We start from the raw sequence: 26,510 nt of genomic DNA, 5'->3' as shown, positions 1-26,510 counted from the left end.
TCACCATGTTGATTACAAGTGATTAAAATGAAGGTAAATAAACAATACGAATTTCGACGACATCTGCTAAACCTAAAGAATAAACTAATGACATAATAATTTGCCTTTCTGAAACAGATATTTGCAGATATTATTGTACTGACCTATTCATATTATAGGTGCTAAAGTTTGTCAGGTAATTTTGGTAAATTGTTTGTCTGTTTGTAATTCTCTGAGGGAGACACCACCTACAAAACGCAATTTCTATGAAACTTAAATATTTTAACTAAAAGATCATCATCATCATCGTCGCAAGAGTCTTTACAGACTCGTCGTGGTCATCACATATCATTGTCCGTATACATGATGACTTTCTTGGGAAGATAGTTGCAGTGGTTTCCCCTTGCCTTCTTCACTAGCACTTTCTGGGGCTATTTAGACCCCAAGGCTTGCTGTAGACTCTTCTAGCCAGTTTCCCGGCTGGGCTTGTGGTTATCCCGCCACTGCTCGGTGACACCGTCTGTCAGTGGTGTCTAAAGACTCTTAGCAAGTACATAGTACTCGGAAAAAATCAAATTGGTACTTGCCAGGTTTCGAACCCGCGCCCTCACGTATGAGAGGCGGGGCTTTTAACCTCCAGGCCGCCACGACTTTTATTAAAAGATAATGTGCATTAATTGTGTTGTTTGACAACTAAATATTTACCTAATTTAATCTTTTCACTGGTCCGTCTAGGACCGGTCAAATTATAATATACTAGTCGCCAAGGTTGTTTTATATGTTCGTCTTAATTTTACGACTGTTCACTGATAATATATTCGTTGTATACACAAATATGTTAGTGGCTCTATATTCTGTCCACATCTTATTTACTAATAAATAAAATTAAAGTGTCCGTTTGTAATTTCAAATGAAAATCGTTTCACTAAACGCATATGAAAATATACCATATTTAAATCAGAAGTACGCATTTTTTTTTGTCTGTCTGTCGAAAATCAAAGGAAGCCTCAGAAAGTCACCCTTAACATTAAAGCGTATCTTAAAGGGGGTTTAATAAGAGGGTAAAGATGGGGGCAAAGCCGCAGTCAACAACTATTATAAATATATAATGATAGTTGTGCTATACTTGCATGAATAAACATCACAGAAAACTACCGAATGGATTGTAATAAAACTTTTATAAGTTCATTTCCTATTTTAAAGTACAGATATTAGAGATTTCTAAAATGCCTTTTTCTCAATTCTTCACTGATGTGTCTTCGTCGTGAAAAGTGAAAAAAGTCGTGGTGGCCTGGAGGTTAAAGGCCCGCCTCTCATACGTGAAGGCTCGTGTTCGAAACATGGCAAGTACCAATGTGATCTTTTCCGAGTCATATGTACTTTCTAAGAGTATTTAGACACCACTGATTGACGGTGAAGTTAAACATCGTGTAGAAACCTGGTCTTATAATTTCAAATTATAAGATTGTAATCGCCAACCCGCCTTGAACAAGCGTGGTGATTAATGCTCTAATCTTCTCCATGTGAGAAGAGGCCTTTGCTTAGCAGTGGGCTCCGATAGGCTGATGATGATGATGATGATGTGTCTTCTAGTATCTATATGATTACATAGAGCACATATTTTAATGAAATAATAAACATATTTCATAGCCATTGACATTCAAAATACTATGATATAGAGGAAGTACATCTATTTTCAGGTGACGGAAGAACTAAACTAAAATATATTTTAAAAAATGCATTCTTTGGCACATGACATGCCAATCTTTGAAACCTTGAAACATTACGACCTTCCTAAAAGTATACGTTACAAACAATTAAATGATAAATATTTTGAAATAAAAAATAGGAAGACGGAAGCTTATGGTGGTTTTTTTTTTATTTTCAAAGTAGGTTTTCTAGTTTCTAGTAGGTTTTAAAGTAGAGTTTCTAAGTTTCCAAACCGCTATTCAGCCTTCTAGATGTTTCTATCACAATACACTCACTCTAACGTTACGCAAGTATATATAAACTATACAAGCTATGTTTGTGTACGTTAATATATGAAAGACTTTCCCTCAAGGTTCAACGCTTATCAAACGATTTATAACTTTCTTTTAAAACATTTCGTGATTATGTTTGTTTTATTATGTTATACGAAATAATATTGTAATGTATGATTTTTCTATTGTACATGGATTTATACGTATAATCCTTTGTTATTTCGACTTTATTCTTGTTTGACATTGACAGTATATTGCCGTTTTCTTAAAATTATATTAACTTATCCAACTAGTTGTAGTATTCTATGTTATAGTGAATATATAAACATATATGTAACGTGCTGTTATATAACTTCATATGAAATACGTATAGATACTTTCTTTTCCAGAAGCTTCTACAGATATATATCTTCTACAAATTGGATACAAACCATTGAAAAGAAATTTAATTCATGTATTCATCTCAAAATGTTGGTCATAATTCAAAGGTTTCATATAAGGCTTTGTTACTTAATGTGTCTGTCGGTTTGTTTTTAAAACGAGACAAATCTCGTGAACTCACGGGTACAAGCTGATATTAATCAACGAAAGACTAGTTTTTGTTTGACACTCCGTTAACAATATTGTCGGTATTGTGTTCAAAGAGGAATGTGTTATAATCATAGACCTGTTAACCAGAGTCACGTGACTTTATTATACATCCAACTGTTATGATGCGTTCGTGCAAACTACACGGAAAGAAAAGATAAATTAAAAGGAACATTTGTATGTAGATGTTTTAAACAATAACCCAATCGAAATTTCATTAACACAAGCAAGATTCGAAACTGATTTCAAAGCAGCAGGAACGATAATAATTTGTAATAAAACGAAATATTTACTCCATTATCGGAAACTTTCATAGCAATCTCATTCGTATACTTTACTTGAAAATCAACAAACTTCCATACATCACCACTAACTTTCGCATTTATAAGTAGAAGCTCGGAGTTGTGAATAAAAAACTCTAAAATTGAACGCTACCTAAAGTTAAAGCCCGTTACGTGTTATATTTTAACGCTCGAAAAAAATTTATAATATAACCTTCATGTTGACCTAGAATCATTTAATTCAACAAGAAGCAATGTCATGTAGGACAAGCGGAGGGAAAGAACTAAATCCTTAAATATATACTAGCATGAAGCATCATAATATAATAAGTTTATGATTCAGTTGTTTAACATACAGCCGATGTCGATGTATTTAAAATAAGAATTTTCAAATTTCACTCCCAAATTTTAGTTTATTTCTTTTCTTGTTTTTTTTTTTCATATTTTCAAATTATAATCTTTTCTAACTTAATGTAGAATTTAATAACAAAATTACTGCAATTTATTTTTCGTTCTAAGTATGTTCAGGTACAAAAACCTCGGATTGACAGAGAATATCGCATCTCTATGATTTTTTCGTATTAAATATATCGTTATAAAAAAGTGTAACAAAATAGTCTTAAAACACAAAAATACTTACGTGTTTCAATAAAATCGATATTTTAATGTTACAGATTTTGTAAAACATTTATATCTGTTTATTTATTCTATATGCAGCAATCAATGAAGCCGTTAGAAGGTTATACGAGATGGTATTACTTTACGATTGAAAGGATTCGAAAAGACTCAAGGGCAAAAAGGCAGCGAATAATTCAATACAATTTATTCTAAATAGAAGAAATAGTACAATATATATAAATTTAAAAAATTCTTTGTGCTAACGTTTTATTAGATGCTGTTTTTTTTTATGACCGGCACCTGGAAATGTCCAGCAAAAAAGGCTTCGCTTCCGTACTTTTTACAATAACTTATCAACAATATATTTACTAAAGTCTTATAAATCATAAACCTGGCATAAACCATATATACCTGCAATGTTATGCCTGTATGATTGGAAAAAACTGAATATTATACTTAGGACTTTCTTTCAATAATCTAATTATATCGTTACATTATTTTATAATATGAATAATTCACAATACCATTTATTTTAAAATAATAGCAAATAATAAGATAATACGAATATGCAGTAACTGTGTAGCAAAATTTTTCCGAGTCTGCGCAATCGACTTTGGCTGTATATTTTTATTATATTTTTTAATGAGTCACTGACTAACAATATTGTTATGTCTTACCCTTATCTTGTCGTATGTATTGTCCAGTTCAAGCTTGTGGACGAAAGGATTTAATATTTCGGCTCTCATACCATCGGATGAGAAAGTGCCCGTTTCGCTGTGCATTTTACCATTCATTTTCACAGTCATTAAATGCAAATATAGTGTAAGAACACGTTAAACACTCATTTTATTTAACGCATTAACGATGTGTAGTGATACTTGTACAACGCGCAAATAATAATAAATCCGAAACGAATTTGTAGTCGGAATTATTCGCGAGTGAGTACTACGTACTCTCATCTAGGAGAAAAGATCAAAACTGAATGCTTTAAACGATTGCCGACCAAAGCGCCACAGCCGCCACTAAACTATCACTCTGACATTTAATGAAATTGAAAGAGAAGTCCAAATCCATTGCGAAGCTCTATTCTTTTATTATACTAATATTACCCTTTATTGAAATAAAGTCCTAAAATCATACATACTGTTTTTCTAATTTCATTGATTTATTTATTATTACGATATGAATAATGCATTTTAATAAATTGAATCCTGAATTGTATTTATTAATATAAACATTAATTAAGTTTAACACTCAAATTTAAGAAAATACAACTAATTCTAAACATTAAATAATTGCAATATTATATTTATTACCTATTTTCTTGAACAGTCTTAGTTTTTTTAATCTGTAGTTATCTGACTATAAACTGACACAGATCAGTTGATTTATAATTTGTTTTCTTTTTCAGACCGTTGACACTAACAACTATATGCTAGGCTTGATTTCAAAAGTTATCTTTTAACTAACAAAGCAGCACCTTTACCGGGCAAGAGTATAAAAATGAAGTTTGAGATTTATAATGGAAACGACAATTCAAAAACAAATTATTGACTTCTTTTCGGTTTACGAGGAATTTTATAATACTTCCAAAACGTGTTTGAAAATCTGCCAAAACTGCGCAATATCTATTAATAAATTTATTCAACGGTGCCGAAATATAAAAGAGTAAATAATATTGTTCAAGTTATAAAATTATATAGTTGTATACATTATATTCAAAGCGTGATTGTTTAAGGGCGCAGGTAGCTGGGTCGCCTCTCGAAGAGTTCCGAGGATTGCAAAGCAAATTGTTATCGTCTTTACATAACCTTATTTCTAAAGATATTCAAGAGATTAAACATCAACGGTATGTACACGTTATATATTTTACAATAAACCTAAATTCAATTAAATAAATATAATATATCAATAAAAAAATTTATCACAATATATGATAAAATTTTGCAGGACTGTGATAGAAGAAGCTTTTGAAAATCTTTGTTTAAAACACAAAGTTTTACTGGGGAGCTGTAGAGGTATTGAATTTTCTCAAGAACTGCCATTAGTCAAAGGAACCTGTCTTCAGCCTCCATTGGAAGATATATTAGAATTGGCCGGCCACAGCCTATCATTTGGTGCAGAAATCTGTGAGCAGATCAATACAGCATTAACTGTTTTATCATTAAAAGGTTTAAACACAGATAACTTTGTTGATAGTTTCAAAATATCATCAGACTGGCAAAGAAAAGTATCAGAAATACTTGCTTATACTTCATTCTGTAGTCAAAATCGAATATAATAATGGATCTACTGGGCTCTATATTAAATTCCATGCAAAAACCACCTTCAACCAGTGAAGCAGAAAAGAAAGCTATGAAAAAGCATAAGGAGGCCTTGGAACGGAAGCAGAAAGAGGAAAAGAGCATTTTAAGTAAATTTTGTAAGAGAATTGAAGAGAAAATTAGTGATTTTATAAAAGATGGTAACAAACCATATCTACAGTTTGATCCTATGGATCAGATGTACAGGTCAGTGATCAGAGATGTGGCCACAACAGCCGGTGCACAAGTATACTCATTCGGCCAGGAAGGTGTCGACAGATACTGTGTAGTATACCTCAAGGACAAAGGACCCTCCGAAGATGAGTTGGAGGTACGTAGATCAGGCGGAATATGGGATGAGGAAAAAGCAATAGAAATGGCCCAGAGACGCATCGAAATGGAAAAAGAAGCCGCATTAGACAATGAAAGAAGTAGGAAACGGAAACATGACAAAGAACAATTGAGCGGTACATTCTATAAACAGAAATATGCACATTTGATAGGTGAAGACGCGGCGATAAACGCTGCTCAGAAAACAAACATGAATAAAAGTTACGGGGAGGTACCGAGCGAGAACAAAAAGGATTTGCGCTCTATAGAACAGACTATGGCAGATATCAAAGCTAAGAAGGTCAAGAAAGCTGAAACGGAAAAATTGCCGGAAGGTATTTGATTCATGATTCACTTAAGTCTTATCAACACTACACAGTTATGACGATCGACTATAATGTCTGCAAAAACAACAAAGACATCATTGTAGACTCAGATAGTATTTAGTCGTACCTGTTGAGATTTTACAACAATGTCATTGATAAAAAATTACTTCGGTTTAAACAGTTTGAGGTGAAGTGAAACAAATTAATCATATTTTACATGTCCATCCCACCAATCGAGATCGGAAGAAGAGTATAGACCAAAGCCACATTGTTTAAAGATAGTATGAAAATGTCATTCGAGTGGAAAATTGGGAAAAGACCACGGTCCTTATTTTTATGCCAGTGTATGACGATCTCACTTTTGAGGTTTATTCTTCGAGCTACAATATTAGCTAAACTCTTTCAAAGGCATCCCACAGAAATAACACTCATATGAAGACTCATTTTCTATTTGTGATAAGCACTTACCCTTAAGTGGTCTGTCTGCTTGCTTCCTTATATATATACACATGTATGTTATGGCTGTCTTAAGTGATAACATGTCAAGTAAGAGCTGTTATCACACAATGATAACATTTTGTGTATCTGATTTTGAACTTAGAATGAAGACATTAAAAATATATTATCAATGGTGCTAGTGCACTAGGAATTTTTTTTCTGTTTAATAGAATATTGTAATTACATCTGATTCTGTACTTAAAAGATGTTCCAAAGGAAATATGTCAATTTTCACAGATATAATGTAGAAAGATTTAAATTCTCTGTCACACTATAGTTGAAATATTCAAGAATCTTTTTTAAATTTTCAACAAAAGTATATGGTAACCTTATTGTGGTGTAATGCATGTGTTATGTATAAAACCTATGGAAATAAAATTACAAATTTAATTTATTTTTATGTGTGTTATGATATAAATCTTATGGGTACTACATATTATATAAACATTAAATTTTCTTGAGACGCTATGTTGTGTATAGCTCAAAGAAGTAAGTGGCAAAATAGTTTTAATTCAATAAAAACTTTTTGGTGAAAAAAAGTATGTATATTGGCATTTAAAAACTGGAATAACTCCTGAACTAAATCAAACAATATGATAGTTATGAACAAACCTCAATGTATTGATACTGTAAGTATAAAATAAAGTGATTACTCATTAAAATGATACATCACGTTCGGAGATCCTTTTTAGTACCACCGTTAACTGTTTTCAAGACATAGCTGGGCTCGAGCTTTGTCACCTAACCACAAGTGGGCATTGTTAAACTAAACAGTGCTACTAGTATTTCAATCATTATTCTTATACACTATAAATAAAAACAAAAGAACCGTCTCGGTCTGTTTTGAAGTCAATAGAGCAAACTGGTTGTAAAATATTGAAATACTTTGAAATAGTTAACGTTAGTTAGGCTATGAAAGAAAATACTTTTTCTGTTTCATTTAGAATATTTCTCTTTGTAATTAATTTTTTTTTTTTGTTTTACTTTCTAGTATATAATGTAATCTTAAACTGCCTTTAGCAATAATTGCAATGATTAATTTTTAATGAATTAGGTATCCTATCTTCTGTACCTGATAAGTTCAAATTAAATAAATAATTAATACTGATACATGTTTTTTTTTTATTAAAAGCCGCAGGGCTAACAGCATTATACATACCAAAAAAAAAAATCTATTAGACAGTATGTCATTATACATATATTGTATATATATGTCCGCGTGAAATAATGACTTTCGGAAGAATTTGGGATTTTCACTTAGGTCGTCTTTTCCATGGTCTATCGATTACATGGCTGTGTAAACAAATATTGAAAAAATCAAATTGTCTCTCTTATATTATCTTAGCTGTGTGCTGTCAGTGAACTCCAGTGCGGGTGACGTTACCTACGACAAATTTATTGTTAATCTCATTTTTCAGTTCGGTGTCGGTCTAGTAACAAATCTACTCCAGCAATACGAAAATTCTGCGTTGCGATTGCGAAGCACGGGGAACACAAAATATAAGGTGAAATATTGTGAGTGTTCCCTGCGCTTCCGACAGTTGACGCATTTAGGGGTATGTCAGTATCGTGAAAAATTGATAAAAACAATCCTTGAAGCGGTTTGTATATCGTGTCAAAATTTCAACTGAATCGGTGCAGAACATTTTAAGTTTTTGAGGCATACACAAACTAAACATTTAGATATATATATATGTATTATATACATGTATTATATACATGTATATATATATGTATATATATATATATATATAAATATAATACATGTTTAATAACACTATGATAATCAGACTATTTTTTTGTAAATGATTAATTAATCCATTCTCAAAATATATTTCCATTTTGTTCGTCACACACACTAGTTCGTCGTTATCGGTTTTTAAAATTCTTTTAAGTATCAAATATTTCAATTAGGTATTAATTTTATTTTAAATAAAACCAAATGTTTCTTTGAACGTTTATTTACCATCAACACGCAATAGATAGACAAATTTTTACAACAACGAGTTAGATAGATACAATCACAAATAACAGTATTATAATAGATTAGTATTATACTTATTGTCTATGTTGGAGTTTAAGCATAGACTATAACATGTTTTTACTACGACAAAATATCTTTTTTATATATAATAAAACATTATTGTCTTTTGAAGTTTCCTTATATTATGCAAAGTATGTATATTAAAATAATATGCTGTAAATAAAGTTTTTTTTTATTAGGTAAGACCTAAAATATCGATTTAAAAGCATATTTATTTTCTATAAATTATTATTTTTTCTATATGAACTAACTATGCAACAATTAGGTAATACAATAAGTTTGTTTAAGTATTTGTAAATATAATATGCATACTTAATTAAAAATCTGTGCGATTTACAATATTCGATGTCTTGTGTTCTATATTTTCCAAATATTATTTTCAGCAAACAACAAAAGGTTTAAACGTTAAAGAAATAATCGCGCATTAAATCTTAATTTACAAAAAATAATATTTTTATGACATGACATTTTAATTGACGCCATCTTGAAATAACCCTAAAAGCTGTGCGCAGACTGAAGTAGGTATAACATGTCTAGATTTAATATATTAAGACGTATGTATTATAATATCTGATTGCAGTATCAGAGGACGCTAGATTATGGCAGATACTTGTAAATATTAAATGCTCGAATAAGCTTACTATTTAAATTACAATTAACTACTTTTTTTCCAAACAATTTAATTATTCCAAAATCCTAATAAAATATGAAAAAAATATTGATCCTGAAAAAGTTTCATAAATTTAAGTTCACATTTACGGTTGATCAAATTTTACTGTACTAAAAAACATGAAATGGATTATATTTTTATAACACAATATAAAAAAATACATTAAAAAAAAATCTGTATAGATATGTATTTTATAAATATTGAAAGTGTTATGTTTATCTTAACGTTATATAATTTTTCTTATACATATTATTTTGTTCTAAAAAATAACAACAATTAAATATTTTGTATAGGTAACAAAATTGCAGTCTACATAATCATATATATATAAATATATTTAATATAAAGAAAAAATTCTTTATAAAACTTGACTAGTCGAAATTTCCCTAAATACTACAAAAATTATTGTCTCGAGCAGAGCATATATTGTAATAAATGAGTATGAAATACTAACACGTATAAGGTTATGTATATTGTTATGATATAATCCTATTATTGTCTTAAACTATGGGTTAATTAATATGTTTTTATCGAAAACTAAAAGAAAATTTGAACCACAATAATTCGCTGAGCTAGTCAATAGATATTTTATATTTAACACACAATTAATCACATTCATTTTGAAAATAAATGTTATATTAAATAAATGTGGCTGTAACACAGTTTAGCTGAATACCATAAATCTTAAAAACGTGTTAAAACCCATTCTAATACCTGACTTTTATTGTCTGTAACAACGCTTAAATAGCTTTATAAAACGCATGTAAATGTTTCCCAAACATTTCCGATAAAGTATCGATTATGTTTTTAATTAGTCTATATTAAAAATATTCAAAAACTAAAAAAATATGTTGCTAATTACGTAACTAGAGAACAAGAATATGTCATAAGATATGTTGCCGTTATTTAATTATGATTGTTTATATTCACTACGGTGGCATAAACATTTTTTTTTTAAATTACTAAATGAAAAATATAATCTAGCAACACCTTGGCTGTATGATTTCATGCAAACAATAAAGTCAACTAATAATACATTAACTTGTGCGTTTTTTTTTTTATTATCATAACGCTTTGTTCTTATAACATGAGAAACATTGTTTACTTATATGATTGTGCTCATTAATGTAGAGAGTACATTTATTGTCGTAGTTACTATATTCGTAAATGTCACATCAAGCATAATTTTAATTAAAAATGATTGGGTACTTAACTTTTATTCAAATTTCTTTCCATTGAACCTGAACCTGGAACCTCATGCTGGGTTGAGCAAACTGTAAACCTCGAATCCTGATCAAACCGAAGTCAACCATCTTCCGTCTCTCTCTATTCAGATCTCTCTCTCACTCACTCATCACCTCTTCTATTCCTCGTCGTCGGTATCGCAGCACCCCGGCCAACAGCACTTCTCACTGCCGTCCGGTCGTGTACAGAACAGCAGCGTCTCCAACGCGGAGACAGGCCTCGGCTCCAAGCCGTGGAAATCACGTAACTCCTCGGCCGGGAACCACGCGCGCTCCTCATCATCTATAACCTGGATACCCAAATATCTGGAACACGGATTAGTTTGGATAAACTAACAATCATTCACCTGAACACGAGTTATCCCTTGACAGAAGGAGTAGACGACAAATAAAGACGACAGAATAGAAAGAGAATATACCCTAAGAGGTGTAAAATTGGAAAAGTCGACGGTCAAAACTATTGACAATTAGTAGTAAAGAGTCGAATAAATATATTATAGGTAGTGATTGCATCAGCTCCGTACTGGTTGTGGTTTGAAACACTGGAACACTCAAAGAGATTGGGAAAATAATTGTTCTTTTCTGAATGAATAAAGAGCTGATGTTTTATGAAGCACTCCATCTTTAATTATAAAACACAGTAAGGTTATAATAATTTTCTTGATCAATATAAATAACCTTTTTATGGATGGATGGATATAAAACCAAAAAAATATAATTACGGTCATTTTTATTCTACATTTGGTGATACGTTTTTTTGAATATCGATAAAGAGTATAGAGTATGATATGTTTATGAAATGTAAAATTTCTTAATAGTACCTATCGAACTAAACATATTCGTGCTCATGACACGCGATGAAATATAATTAATTATCGTGTATAGTAATTAATGTTCGACAATATCTCACCTGCAAATCGCCAGTCCTGGTATCCAAAGTACCGAAGCGAGCACCATCACCAACACCAACAAAACAGCCCACAGAGGCCAGGGCTTCTTCACAGTATCGCCTTCGGAGCTGATCCAAGCTTCGTAGCTCGAACCTTCCATGATCAGCTCCGCGAACGAGGATATCAGTATGGACAGCATCGCCAGAGGCGAGAGATACTTCCAGCAGATCAACCAATATATCCCGGGACGTTGACCCGTCATCAGCTCTATGTCATCCGCGAATCTAAAACATTTCTCACACGTATACTATGTCACAAAGAAACATAATGAAAACTCATACACGTATGTTTAGGTATAGTATTATTATAAATTAAGGTTAATATATTAATGCGAGAAGTAACAAAAGACGTCCATCTAAATTGTACACACGTAGATACATGTTTGAATGTTTTGGTTACTGAAAGTAAGACATAAACACCATTTCAATTAAACAGTTATCATTGTCAAGTGACATTTCATTTACTTCGCAATGGTAAATTCATAATTTGAAAATTCTTTAATATATTTTATTTCGTACTGAATCCTTATCACCCACCTACGATCAAGACGAAAAGGAGGACGGCGTTTTTAGCATATACGAAATTGTCTAGTTGGAACTATGTATATGATTTAGAATCATATAACTAGACTCTTTAAGGTATGTTTAATCTTCTGCTTTATATACTAACGTATAATAAATGTATTAAATGTGAAAAAATAACTAACGTTTTAGTCTTGAATATTTTGTTTGAATATCGAGATGTTTTGTCAAGAAAGTCTTTACGAAAGTGATAATATTTTAATACGCATCACTACTTTGCAATATCTTTCTAACCTTATGGGAAGGTAACTTAAAAACAACATATTGCAGGTTAATTGTAATACATTGACAATTTAAATATGGAATAATCGTATTGGACTTTTGACAGTTCATTTTAAATAAATGTAAATTATCTGAAAACGTTTTTTAAGTCTCTGACTATTCATCATCATCATCATCAGCCTATCGGAGTTCACTGCTGAGCAAAGCCCTCTTCTCAGATGAAGAAGGTTAGAGCATTAATCACCATGCTTGCTCAAGGCGAACTGGCGATTTCAAACTTATAATTTGAAATTATAAGTCCAGGTTTCCTCACGATGTTTTCCTTCACCGTCTATCAGTGGTGTCTAAATACTCTTAGAAAGTACATATTATGACTAGGAAAAATGACATTGGTACTTGTCAGGTTTCGAACCCGCGCCCTCATGCACGAGAGGCGGTCCTTTAACCTCCAGGCCACCACCACCTCCCAACCGTGTAATTTTAATTTTATTCATTATGTATCAACTTGTGTCATATAATATTTCTAATTTGCTTTTTCACGTCTGCTTTAATTACTCGACCCTTTTAAAAGCACTCATAAAATTAATTGAGTCATGCGAAACAAAACGAATAAACCCATTCATGGAGACATCTAAAGTGGGATTTGGATTTTAAACGAGACTTTTTATCATCACGGACAGGTTGATATATATATGTATATATATATCCATATATCGCACGTGATAGCATCAAATTATATGAACGAAAAATTCGTTACTATCTGTTTCAAAAGAAGAACTTGTCGTAAGGCTTTTCAATATAAGTTTGGCTACAAATTAGTATCTTCACACCATATACGAGGCTTTTCCTGAATCTTATTCCATAAACTACAATATAAAGTGCGAACATTTGTGAATGAAAACGTGTCAACGATCCGTGGCTTAGGCTAAGCTGAGCAATAAAACCTCGTTTTAAAGCGATCAGATGCCGTAGACAGAAACAAACGTTATAGAGTTGAAACCATTTAACATTCGCACAACAAAGGCTTTATTCGAAATTTAAAACGAAAACAATAACAAAACTACTCAAATCTATATCAATATTTCATTTTTTTTTAAATTTATCAATAAATTTTATCCAACAATTTGGTTATTATAATTTATAACAGTTATATTATTATAGTTCAAATTTCTATGCATACGAAATTAATCTTTAATAATTTGAATTTCATATCACTTAAAAAATTCAAAGTCTGGCCTTCAAATCAAAATCTTATTAAAATGAGTGTTTTCTGATCAATTTATTTTTTGGTCCGTAAATATTTTGTTATCTCCATCATCGATTTAAGAATAAAAATATATTTTTTACAACAATTTATAACGCCCCAATAAGAAAAAACCTTTCCAAACTTTTATATTCAACAGATACAACATATAATGAACATAGAACGTAGAGCTGTCTACTGTCAAAAATATTTAATTCCTGACAAAATTATTAATTTATTCAAGAGAAGGATCCAAATAATTATGTTGAACTAACTTATATTCTTTGAAACCTTTGGGAATAATTTTTAATAAATAAAGCATGTATTTATTATTTTTATTTTGAATATAGTTTTAATGTTTAAGATTATACTCTACTTTAAGAAGCTTGTACGTCATCTTTAGGAAAAAGTATTTCTCTCAATTGAGAATCAATAGCTTAGTATATTATGTGTACAACTATATTTGTGTAATATTAAAACTACTAGCATGTGCCAAATCGTATATAAAAAAAAATCCATAAACTTTAAATTTATTAAGTGTTGCCAGATATAAAATTAAACACGTACTAACCTCTTCACGCCATAGACGTATGCTATCCCAATACATTCACAGAAAGCGATGATCAGTAACGGGAAGTTTCCACTGTACATGTCAAAGAGCAGGAATATATAGCTCCCAGAGCCATGAGCGAAACCCATAGACAATAAACAGCAGATCAGACATAGACCTCCAGTGAGGTACTCCTTGCGAAGATTTGGAAACAGTTTCATATCAACAATACTGGTAACCACGCCTTCCAGCGTCCCGAACTGCGAGTCGATGCCGAGAGTGAACAGCATCAAGAAGAACAGCACGGACCAGAACTGAGCACCAGGGAACTGGTTGATGGCCTCCGTAAATATTATGAAGGCTAGACCAGTGCCCGATGCAGTCTGGAATATAACAAATTTTAAATAGAGCCACATTTAAAATAAGAAAATATAATGCTTAACTATCGAACCAAATTACTTATTTTTAATAAATATTAAAAAAAAAAACTATTCGATTTTTTTTATACAATATCCGAATGAGAAGTTTTCGAAAACATGGAAATAAAAAAACAAACAGATTACATAGACATGAAAACTAGAATTAAGACAAACTAGAAACCGAAGCGTAAATTATATAGTTTTTTAAATCACAGCTGCGGATGGCTTGTTTGAATATTGATATTAATTAAACATGTGTATATATTACAAAGACAAAGTAAGATAGATATTTTATAGGAAAACGGTAAGTGGTCTTAAAATAACTACCTTAATAGGTCTGGATTGTGGATACACTACATACGCACCTAACATACAACAAAAGAGTCACATAGTGTACTTAAAAGTTAAATATTCTGATATATTAAAATTGTTTCATGTACAATGTTTTCCATTAATTAGATTATGTTATCATAATTTAACCAAATCCGCTTTAATTGAGGGTGAAGTAATGAATTGCGGAATGTCTGGAAACCAGTACGTAAGCGCGCCGCAATTAAGGTATGAATGTTTAGAATTTTGATATAAATATTATAGCTATATATGCAAATTTATAAGGTAAGCGATATAAATGATACAATTGAAATATAACCTTCTGATAATGAAAATGAAAATAGTGAGAAGAAATTTTCCGTACATTTCACTGAGAATAATGTTGTTATATTAATTTCTACGGAATTATACTTACGTTGTCCAGCTCTTTCTGGAGATCGCATTCCGGTAGATGTGGCATAATAAAATTGGTTACGGTATCGTTCAGCATGACGGCCAATTTTTGACCGGCTTCGGGAAACGACATTCTAGTATACTCAGGACCAAACACTTCAAGGAGGGTCTCATTTCGTATGGCCAAACATTTCTCATAAACCATAGTTGCTTTAAAACCGATGATAGAGAAAACAACAATGCCAGCGAACATGGACGTTAGACAGTTCGTCATTGAGACCATGATCGCATCTCTGTAGCAGTTATTGTCCACCGGGTTGTATGAGCTGAATGCGATAAGGCCTCCGAAAGCGAGGCCCAAGGAGAAGAAAATTTGGGTGCCCGCTTCCAACCAGACAACTGGATCTAGGATTTTATGCCATTTTGGCGTAAAGAGATGAACGAGCCCATCTCCCATTCCTTTCAAAGTTATCCCTCTGAAGAAAAATATAACCAGAACTATATATGGGAAGGTGGCTGTGACGTAGACAACTTTCCCAGAAGACGCTATGCCTTTGATCATACACATGTAGACTAAGATCCAGGCGATGATGAGAGCGAGCGCGATCTTGTAATTAAATGTTTCGGGATGATTGATGTCTTCCGATATCTGGAGAGTGGTTCGGTACCAGAAATATTGAGTGGGACTGCTTACCTGAAACGAGATACATTAATGTAAGCAAAATAATTAATAAAATAAACTACCGATTTAAATAAGCTACGACTTTGTTTATTTAGTTCTTCGTGCTTTATAGAGACTTTATTGATTAAATCTATGTATGAGTCGTAAAAGGTATATATTTACAATATTTATTGAAATAAACTTTATTGACTCATGTTCGAGGTACAGTTTCAGTCTTACAAATTTTGTTGAAAACTATAAATACAAGGTGATACTTTAATGTTGCCATTACAAAATTACAATGGTTCAGTGTTATAATTAATTATAATTAATCATAAAAATAATTGTAAGGATTATAGTATATTATAATTTACTAACTAAATGACACGGATGGCGCCACTAGCAACACCCACTATTGTAAATGTTTTTCACGGTACACCAGAAACGTCTATTTTAAAAAAGTTCTACTGATTAATGTAAAGAACGGTTTCAGACCATGTTTTAAGTGAACCCACATCAAGGTTAAAGCACTTTGTTCAAATGTCTGACGAATAGAAAATCTTAAATAACAACTACTGATTATATAAAGTATCTTATTATGATTCGAGGTCGGGTAACTTATTATTCCAGAAAAAATGCAAAACAATTCTTATTTCACAATAATATTATATATATCGGCGCGAGCAGCTTCAATGACGGATGCAACATGAAAATAACTTAAGGCTGTCATCAATTATTATAACAACTTATTGGTCGTCGTTACTATTGTTAAAAGTAAAACGAAATCAAAGAGAATAGAACTATGTTTGAATTCTGGTATAAATATGACGTCTGGATGCACGACAGCGGACTGCAGAGTTCAGCGAGTGCGGAGCATAAAGAATGTGATTATGAAGAACCTTCGAGAAATACAAGAACATTTACAAGAATTGAAGTTTCATTTTAAAATATCGGGAACGTACTGAAACAAGTGACATTAGTGACGTCAGCGAGGCTGGCGTCCTCTCTTTAAAATAATGAATTTGTATTAAATCCGATATATATAATATTGTTTTATTCAAAGCGCATTGGTCTTTTCATTCTATATCCTATAATATCCTTTCAGATGCGAATTGAATACGTTCCGTTTAAGTTCCACTGTTTTATTCGCTTCGACTGTAACATTGTGTTTATATTCATTCTATTTCTGTATTAATATATGGAAATTCTTTTTGTCAAATACGCTTTGCTCTATCTAAACACCGTATTTGTGGGGATAGATAATAATTTTAAATATTTTCTGAAACAGCAGTATCTTTTTTGTTACGTATTCAGAGAAAAAAAAAATTCTTTCTAAATCGATTTTTGTCAATATAACAAACAAATTTTTTAAATTTATTATAAATATATTTCTCTTACATTAAAATTAAGACAAAGTAGGTAATAAGCAAGTTATAATTTCATTTATTTTATATTTACGTAAACCAGCTACGACTCGGTAGCTGCTAACTCGTAGCTGCCTACGCAACGCCTACGTCAATACGACACAGCTTTAAGGTTATAGGGGAAAGGTCATCACTGCAACGATTTGCTTTCGAACGCCAAAATTAAACCAACCTTTAAAAAGTAAGAATAAAAGAGATGATTTTTTTCAAATAATATTTTAGGCCATAAAATATTCTAGAACATAATCTAAATTATAAGGAATCTAAACAAAACTCTTAATTTTTATAAATGTATTTCAATTTTATATGACAACAAAGACGTAAAAGTCATAAGAATTATCGGCTCTCAGTACATTACGTAATCTTTATAAGATACGACAAAGGTTTTGGGGCTAAAGTTTTGTGTTGTATTGGAACTATTCAGAGTAAAATCACATGTTCATTGTTGAAACGTGGCGCCTATAACGTATAAAGAAATACAGATAACTTGCAAGAACCTTTTTATGTCTCTGCCTCTTTTTTATTCCCGACTACAGGACCAAAAAGGTTTTCTGTTATATTTTAAAAGTTTCCTATTCTATTTTCAAGTATTAGGTACATCGGGTACCATTTATTTTAAACATTTCAGACATCTAAATACAATAACATTGCTGTAAACGAAAATAATATAGTAAATAAAAGATAAACCACCAATAACGTCTTGTTTATAATCTTGTTGTTTTAGGACCCAATTTCATTTACACAAAGCAAACATAAAATATAAGATTCCTTTACGAATATTTATTTTTTTAACATTTTGTAATAAATTGCTAATCTCATTGATAAATAAATCTTTAAATAACGATACTATCACGTTACATTTCAGAACGACCAACTGTAAAATCTCCGTATTTAGTTTTACGATAAAAATTTTATATAAATAATGAGTAATAATCAATTAGTAAAACATTTAAAACTAATTAAATTCCATTCTAGCGAAATCGGCGACAACATAGTACAGAACATATCCTATAGAGTTAATACATGTTAAGTTATAAATATTACTGTATCAAGGGATAAAGAGGAACTAGACTGATAACCAACAGCTATAATATATACATCGGCGCAAGCAGGTTCAATGACGGATGTAACATGAAAATAACTGGCATCAATTACTATAACAACTTATTGGTCGTCGTTACTATTGTTAAAAGTAAAACGAAATCAAAGAGAATAGAACTATGTTTAAATTCTGGAATAAATATGACGTCTGGACGCACGACAGCGGACTGCAGAGTTCAGCGAGTGCGGATCATAAAGAATGTGATTATGAAGAACCTTCGAGAAATACAAGAACATTTAGAAGAATTGAAGTTTCATTTTCAAATATCGGGAACGTACTGAAACAAGTGACATTAGTGACGTCAGCGAGGCTGGCTTCCTGTCTTTAAAACAATGAATTTATAATAAATCCGATATATATTTCATACTGTTCAATTAAAGTCAGAAAATAGTTTCTGAATAATATTGCCTCAATAACATCCAGAGGGTGTCCTACTAAGTATTTTTCCGATATTTAGCCTTGGGCATACGGGTACGCGACCCCGGATACTCGAGCCACCACTTTCATACCTTTATCCTTAGTCCATGAAGGTGGTGTCCTGTACCTCCCCCCATTCCCCTTTCTAACCTCTTTCCGCCCTTCTCTATCTTTTCCTATCCTGGTTTTACCCGTAAAACGGGGTTTTGCAGGTCAGACGGCAGTCGCTCCCTTAAAACCACTCCTCGCCACTCACATGGTTGAAACAGGAAGGCAGACCCTGGCTAATGCTAGGATAAATTGCCAGGAAGAAGAAGATTGCCTCAATAACATATTAAAACTGACTCTCCCACTATAATGTATTGCTGTTCAAGACACTTTAAATAATATATTCATTGCATAGAAATAATTAAAATTTATTTAGTTAATATTAATATTTCATTTTCATAAAAACTATAATTTATACAAAATTCATTACATTTCGTTGTTTAATTTAAAAGTGAAAGAATTGCATGGAATAATTCTGATATCATGTGATTGTTTTAAACATTGCCTAAATATTTCAAAGATTTAGAAATAAAAAAAAAACTATTTTTTTAATATAGAGTATGGGATAATTTTACATGTATTAAATATACAATATACTTGTACTGTGTAAAACAAAGCCGAGCTCAGTCATTAATAGATCAATACTGAATCCAAATCCACGATGAGCCTATTTCGAGCGAGTTCGTTAGTGAGCTCGTTATATTTGTTGACCTTGATGGTATGGTCTTTGGGGATGTTGGTTTCCCAAGGATCCGTAAGCTCCATCATGAATACGCTCTTTAAATTTTGCTAATACGTAAATATGTCTGGTCTGGAGGCCGGCGCGCAAACATCCTCGGGGATTACGTATTGTTTTTATCAAGAACACGAATGGTTTACGCTATTTAGTATTATTTAATCCAATTGTTGTATGTACGTAGCTTATTTGAATAAAAATCTAAAACAAGTGAGTGAACATATTTTTAACATGAAAGTCTTTTTATCGTGTGAATAAGTATTTAATCTTTCAAGTGTACTCCAGCGACTGTTCGCGAATGCTTTGTTTTTTCTTCAAAAGCTTCTCTTCCAATGAGTTTAGGCTTGAAATAAGCTATTGAATAAACATGTTAACTTTGTTTATAAGTATAGGCAAAGTTACTCCTAAACAGGTTTATTCTGAGAATAAACAAAAGCAAGAAATTGTTTTATAAAACTAATCTTAAATCATAAAGTTCTTCTTTTCACAGTTTCCTCTGTATGCCGGTTGTTATAGGAATCTATATAAAATTCTACTACAGGCAGCCTACACACGAACGCAACATAAAAAATATTTTTGAAAATGTTCTGGTTTAAAAAAAAAAATACATTTTACCTATACATATAATAAGACAGTAAAAATCGAATGTCTGTACATTAAATATTTTTCCAAAAAACTGATAGGAGGCAATTAAAGAAGGGTCATAGAAACCAAAAAGCAATTTTTGGAATTTTTGTCTGTCTGTCTGGTACGTTATAACTTCAAAATTACTCCAGGGATTTGAACGCGGTTTACACAGTTGGATTACATATAATTAGGAGCATTGTCAAAACTTTGTTTCGTCAAAATCGGTTAATTGAAAAAGAAGTTACGATCAATTGAAAATTTACTTCAAGCACTGCTTCAAAACTTTTAAACACTACAACTTAATATGATTAGTAAGGTATATATTATATGTTAGTTAATAGCTAATTAGATATATTAGTTACTAAAGAAATATGTTCTAATATATGTTAATCTTAATATTAAAACTTACGAGAGGTAACATAAATAACAAATAACGCAGTGCGCGCGAGCGCGGTTGAAGTGTTGCATATTGTGCTCGATAGATGGCGTTGATACGTCAGCAACCTAGATCGCGGTGTTAACATTCACCGTTGTGTAATGACTACCATGCGGTTCGTATGTTCATTGTTGTTAGGTGGTTGTAGTTGTCTATCATTTGTTATCATCCCTTTTCTGTTTGTAATTATTTTAAGTTTGATATATATATATGGTTATGCGAAAAACGACCAACACGCGGGCGGAGCCGGAGCCGCGGGCAACAGCTAGTATACAATAATCCCGATCTTCTTACAATTAGATTTCATTGCATCCGGTGTTGTCATTTCAAAATCAGTTTCCTTTCCTCCGTTTCCTTCCAATAAACAACACCTTCCAATAAATGCAGACCGATTGGAACTAATATAAAAATCATTAACATGTGACCACTGAAAAATATACCCTGAAAGATATTTAGCTTAGAAATACTTTACAAAATAATGTTCAAAAAGTAAATTCTACCACAGAATTACTATGCGAGGATATATAGAAATATCCTATCAGTAATTTCGAATCACAAAATTCAAGGTACCTAACTATGTACTTTTAACAAAAACTTTTTTCATTAATACGGGTTCAAAGAAAATTCTAAGCAGAAAAATTCGCTAACGTGGCCAACTTTTTTTGATGGCAATACTGAATGTACCTTTATTTTAGGGCATTTCAATTAAAAAGCCTTACCTCACATCTGCTGACCCAAACTGTTTGCCATGATCGAGAAAATTAATCCTTGTATTAATTTGGTACATTCAGACATATTTTTTTTATATATAATGATATCAAAGACTTTCGCGAGTATTCATTTAAATTAAATTATTAATCCGACAAGGATTACCAAAAATTTTTTATTACTTCAAAATTCATGCTCCCGACGCTTCGGGACAACAATCGTGCAGCAACCGTGATCACGGGCAGACGAGATGTCAATGTCTGTCAGTTGGTTTTGTTATTAATTATCTACCGCCAACAATTTCTTAATTTTCTGGCGTACCGCTCTGGATGCCAGCAGAATGTGCTTAGGGTGTCGCAAAGTCCTGTGGTTTGTCAAGGACATGGCATTTAATATTTTTAATGACGGGGTCCCGAAGTTAGATAGATGCCAGCCTCCTTCTCTATTGAAATCGGATAATCCTTAATTTCAATATACTCTCGGATGAGTCTCGATATGTACCTGTCTATTTTTTTTATAATTTCAATGTTATTTAACAATTTTGATTTTAAAATGAACATTCATATATAATAAAAGCAACACGGATCAAAATATTATTCTATATAATGCTCCTGGTATGCTCCAGGAATGCTCCTCGACTTCTACAGCTTTATATTTTAACTGTATTTCTATTTGAAGGTATAAATAACCGTCTGGCAGGACTTTATCTAGAGAGTAAGAAGAGATATAAGCTGACTGTGGTCCATTTTATAATTACGTTTACAAAACTATTATTATATTGTATATAGCTTCGAATAAAAGTTAATGAAAAAATAAGGTACTTTTTTTTAATTTAAAGAAAATAAACCTTATTTTTTATTAATTTTGAAAGAATTTTCTAATAGAGATTATAAGTTAGTCTATTATTCCTTCTTGTAATATCTCTATTCTTCAGTAGTAGACTTTATTATCTAAGTCCACGTTGCGATACATGTTACAAAGTTGTTTGCTTCAAAATCCGTCGGCAGCAATATATGGTCTAATCTATTAGCACACAGAGCTTAATACCTAACAACTTTTCATTCGTTGCATAAAATTCTTCTCTGTTATCTCCTTATTTAGTTCTAAAAATGAGTTGTCTTTTTTCGTATTTTACTTTTAATTTATATAATCTCATATAAAATAACGTCAGTAGTAACGCTGTTGTCGATAGTGTTTTATATACCTTTAAGTAACTTAGACGTCAGTTTAATTATGTTAAAAGACTAAGGTAATTAAATGTTCCTGCGTCAAGTTTCACATTTATAGCTAAAACGGTGTTGCCTTAGCTGAGTAATTAATAAAGAAGTAAATAGTAATTACAACGTCTAACAGACACTTGAAATATCGTATTTCATTTTAAAAAAATCTTAATAACTGTACAACTTTTCTTGGAGGGACTCTTTAAATATTGTTAGGTTCTAAACCACAAACTTGCTTCCCTAGTTTTAACCTAGATGCAAATGTAGAGTCTATTACCCTTCTGTCGATCGACAGATTTTACTCCTACACCAAAAAGAGAACCGCAATGTAAATATACATTAAGAAGAGTTCACTAATTCAGAAACATATTTTACAAGTGTTTTCATATTGAAATTAAAAAATATAAATATTTTACAACCGTAGGTTAACTTTTTATATTTTATTAAATTACTCTATAGGTTTTTTAAATAATGAATTTTTTATATTGATCTTTTAATACTAAATATGTGTTCATTTTAGTTTTCTGAACGAAACCTTTATGGGACAAGATTATTGTACGATTGTAAGTCCATATATTTTATATTTTTTATTCTGAGGAAGATGTAGGGGTCATTCTAGAGCTAAAATTTATGTCGTATACTTTGGTTTAGATTCCTAAAGTTTTTTGTTTTAGTTTAAAGCCATAAAATATAATAATATAGATATATAAAAAAGACATATTATACGATGTATTTGGAGTACATTCTCCCGACGGTCACGTCAAGTTTATCAATACAAATGTTTCGATGCAACATTAGTTATGTAATCATAATGAAGAGATGTGATAAAAAATATTTACAGAATTACTGCTCTATGCTTCAGACTGAAATACAGTTGTCATTTATAATATGAAACCCTTTTTATAGTAAGTTAGAAATGTAGTTATCTGGTTATTTAATAAAAAATATAACATATTTACTAGTCAATAAGACAAGTTGAAATATGAAAAATTTAACAGTGGCGTATTTAATTGAAATATCCTATACGGCTGCCATGAGTATAAATTATTTGATCAATATTGAAAAATAATTAAATACTTACAGCACACTCTGGTTCGCTGATGTAGGATCCATTGTTGAAGTATTTCTTCGGGCACTCCGACCAAGGCAGCTCAGCTTGGAAGCTCTGCGCAAAGTAGAACAGACACCAGGCGATGATGGAATTATAGTACAACGCTACGTTGAAAGATACCACAGCTGAGCTGATACCAATCCCACCCAAGTACGGTGAGACCTGGTGCCAAACACCAATCGCGCCTTTCCTTAATCTTTGCCCGATGGCCAGCTCCAAATAAAAAATCGGTATACCCTCAATAGCTAACATCACAAAATACGGGATTAAGAACGCTCCACCGCCATTTTTCTGTGCTAAATAGGGGAATCTCCAAACGTTACCAAGACCCACAGCATATCCGACGGTCGCAAGTAAGAACGTCAACTTGCTGTCCCAAGATTCCCGTTCGCACTCGCCTCCTTCGGGCTTTAAGCCCGTGGGACCTTCTGTGGAGCTGGCCTTGCTAGTCGGTGTCTCAGAGGATCTTCTATTGGGGCTCGTGTCCTCAAAGGCTTGATTGGTGGCGCCGTATATGACGTGGGTGCGGTGTATGGGATGTCCATTTTCCATGGTCACCAGCCGACCTCTCAGTTCCTTCATCTCCATTCTATCCAAAGATCGTTGGGCGTACAAATCTCGCGAGCTCTGTCGCCTCATCAAATGTGCCGTGTTCGCCATCTTCTATTGATTATAACGGTTGTATATTCTATGTAACTTACTTGTAATATACGTATCCTATTGTCATGTTATTTATTGAATTAATACGAATCCTCCTCGCCGTCGTGGCACATGACGGAAAAGATCAGAAACAATGCTAAAACCGATTCAATAAAATATGATAAAAAATATTCGACCATTGATTTGAATACAATTTGGGTCATGTTTAAAATATATTAATCGATATGGTATGACGGATATGATCTGGTGTTTTAACAATTTTTTGGCTATGAGAGACCTTCACAGACACAATTCTGGAAGGGCACTGGCGGGAAACTATCCAAAAATGGGGTGAGGGAACTCTGAACGCGCATGCGTCGTGGAAATAGGTTTATAGAATGAAAGATGCCAATGAAAACCTCTTTGTACCCCCTGACCATTAATCCTCATACCACACGTATTATAGAAGGGATTTTTCGTTTCATTCAATAGTGTAATGAATTTTTCACAAGCTTATGTAATTATGTTATATAAAAAACTATGTTTCTAAACATTTGTTGATATCAAATCAATAGTTTTATGTATAACTTGTAGTTATACATTAATAGTCAATGGATAAATTGAGATAGGACATCTGATAGCACTATAAAATTGGGTTAATTGGTATATAAACATTACTGTTACTATACGGTTTTTGGGGCTTTATTCGTGTTACTATAATTCACCCTCACATTATTATATTTTTAGGTCATGACTGTAATTATGGGTATAAGGATTACTGAGGTGGCCTGACAATTAGTTTGTAATTACACAAACAACTGATTCTAGAACGTGTTAATGCGAAGTGATTCTCAATTGCAATGAACCGTGACCTAAGTTTGAGATGCTATCAGCTAATATTAAAGTGAATTATCATTTATTATCATTTAAAACATTAAACATACAAATAATATAGTTATGGTTCTCATAAGAAAAGTAGGTATAATTCTAGTAATTGGTGTTTATTTACTTGAAAACATATGAATATTCTTAAACATCGATTTCTTTAATAATTTAAATTTTTACCTTTATAGTTTTATTTAAGAATATTAAATATAGAAGATTGAACATATCATTTTATTAATCACTCTTTGTGAAATACAGACGCCATTTGTTTTGTAGCCTTTGGACGAAATTAGACTTACAGTAATTAGTTGTTAACCTAGGTAACATAACTACTAGAGTATAAATATAGAGTTCTGATAATTTGTTTTCAAATTAAATTTATGATTTATTTATAACTTCTTCATCAGTCATCAAAAACTGGTTAAAGTATAGGAAACTATTTTAATAAAAAATTGAACGGTGATTCAAATAAATTCTGGTTTCATGCGTAAGAAAACGCTAATTACACGTAATAAGTCCAAGCAACTAAGATTGGCTCGTTTATAATAATGTATATACACCATGAACCCCAATTATACATATATATTACATATGAGTCAAAACAAATATTTCCATACATTATTTTATAAAATAATATTTCAAATAAGAAAAACATACAGTAATAATGTTGTACGAATCATATAAATATTTAATTAAAAATAAAATTTAAACCTGGTCGCATGTAAGGGAATTTATCTTCAATTAATTAATAATTAACAATTACATATAAACATGAGTAACACAAAGAGTATACCATGTAAAAATAATACTGGACTTTACTATATAATCCTGAAAAACCGCTTCATACAATACATTTCTTATAATCTATATTGAAATACTAAAAACTACATTGTTATAATACCAAAATTAGTCGATAAAAGAGTTGTGTTACATTATGTTTTTTTA

At 31.6% G+C, this 26,510-nt stretch overlaps 3 protein-coding genes across 4 annotated transcripts in view; 1 reads left to right on the top strand and 2 right to left on the bottom strand.

Moving 5' to 3' along the window:
• Nucleotides 1-4,500, bottom strand: part of LOC116772391 (lysophosphatidylcholine acyltransferase) — a 30,422-nt gene extending 25,922 nt beyond the window's left edge. Inside the window, exon 1 of one of the 2 annotated variants that reach the window (XM_061522320.1) lies at nt 4,126-4,500. In XM_061522320.1, coding sequence (XP_061378304.1) covers nt 4,126-4,254 — 129 coding nt within the window. In that variant the 5' untranslated portion in view covers nt 4,255-4,500. The remainder of the gene's footprint in view (nt 1-4,125) is intronic. The other variant, XM_061522321.1, reaches the window with a different exon arrangement.
• Nucleotides 4,501-4,842: 342 nt separating this feature from the next.
• LOC116772446 (sperm-associated antigen 7) lies at nt 4,843-8,015 on the top strand. The gene is made up of 3 exons (XM_032664644.2): nt 4,843-5,116; nt 5,187-5,297; nt 5,399-8,015. The coding sequence occupies exon 3, from the start codon at nt 5,732-5,734 to the stop codon at nt 6,422-6,424; it is 693 nt and encodes a 230-aa protein (XP_032520535.1). The 5' UTR covers nt 4,843-5,116; nt 5,187-5,297; nt 5,399-5,731; the 3' UTR covers nt 6,425-8,015.
• A 57-nt stretch (nt 8,016-8,072) lies between these two features.
• On the bottom strand, nt 8,073-25,095 carry LOC116772449 (sodium-dependent neutral amino acid transporter B(0)AT3). Its single transcript, XM_032664646.2, has 6 exons — nt 24,012-25,095; nt 15,574-16,245; nt 14,431-14,792; nt 11,774-12,037; nt 8,872-11,169; nt 8,073-8,289 (listed from the first exon to the last, which is right to left on the bottom strand). The coding sequence occupies exons 1-5, from the start codon at nt 24,699-24,701 to the stop codon at nt 10,983-10,985; spliced, it is 2,175 nt and encodes a 724-aa protein (XP_032520537.2). The 5' UTR covers nt 24,702-25,095; the 3' UTR covers nt 8,073-8,289; nt 8,872-10,982.
• Nucleotides 25,096-26,510: the final 1,415 nt, after the last annotated feature.

Source organism: Danaus plexippus, chromosome 12 (assembly GCF_018135715.1).
Source record: "Danaus plexippus chromosome 12, MEX_DaPlex, whole genome shotgun sequence".
Lineage (NCBI taxonomy): Eukaryota > Metazoa > Arthropoda > Insecta > Lepidoptera > Nymphalidae > Danaus > Danaus plexippus.
The sequence above is the reverse complement of the archived record's forward strand: the minus strand, read 5'-3'. Positions and strand labels throughout refer to the sequence as shown.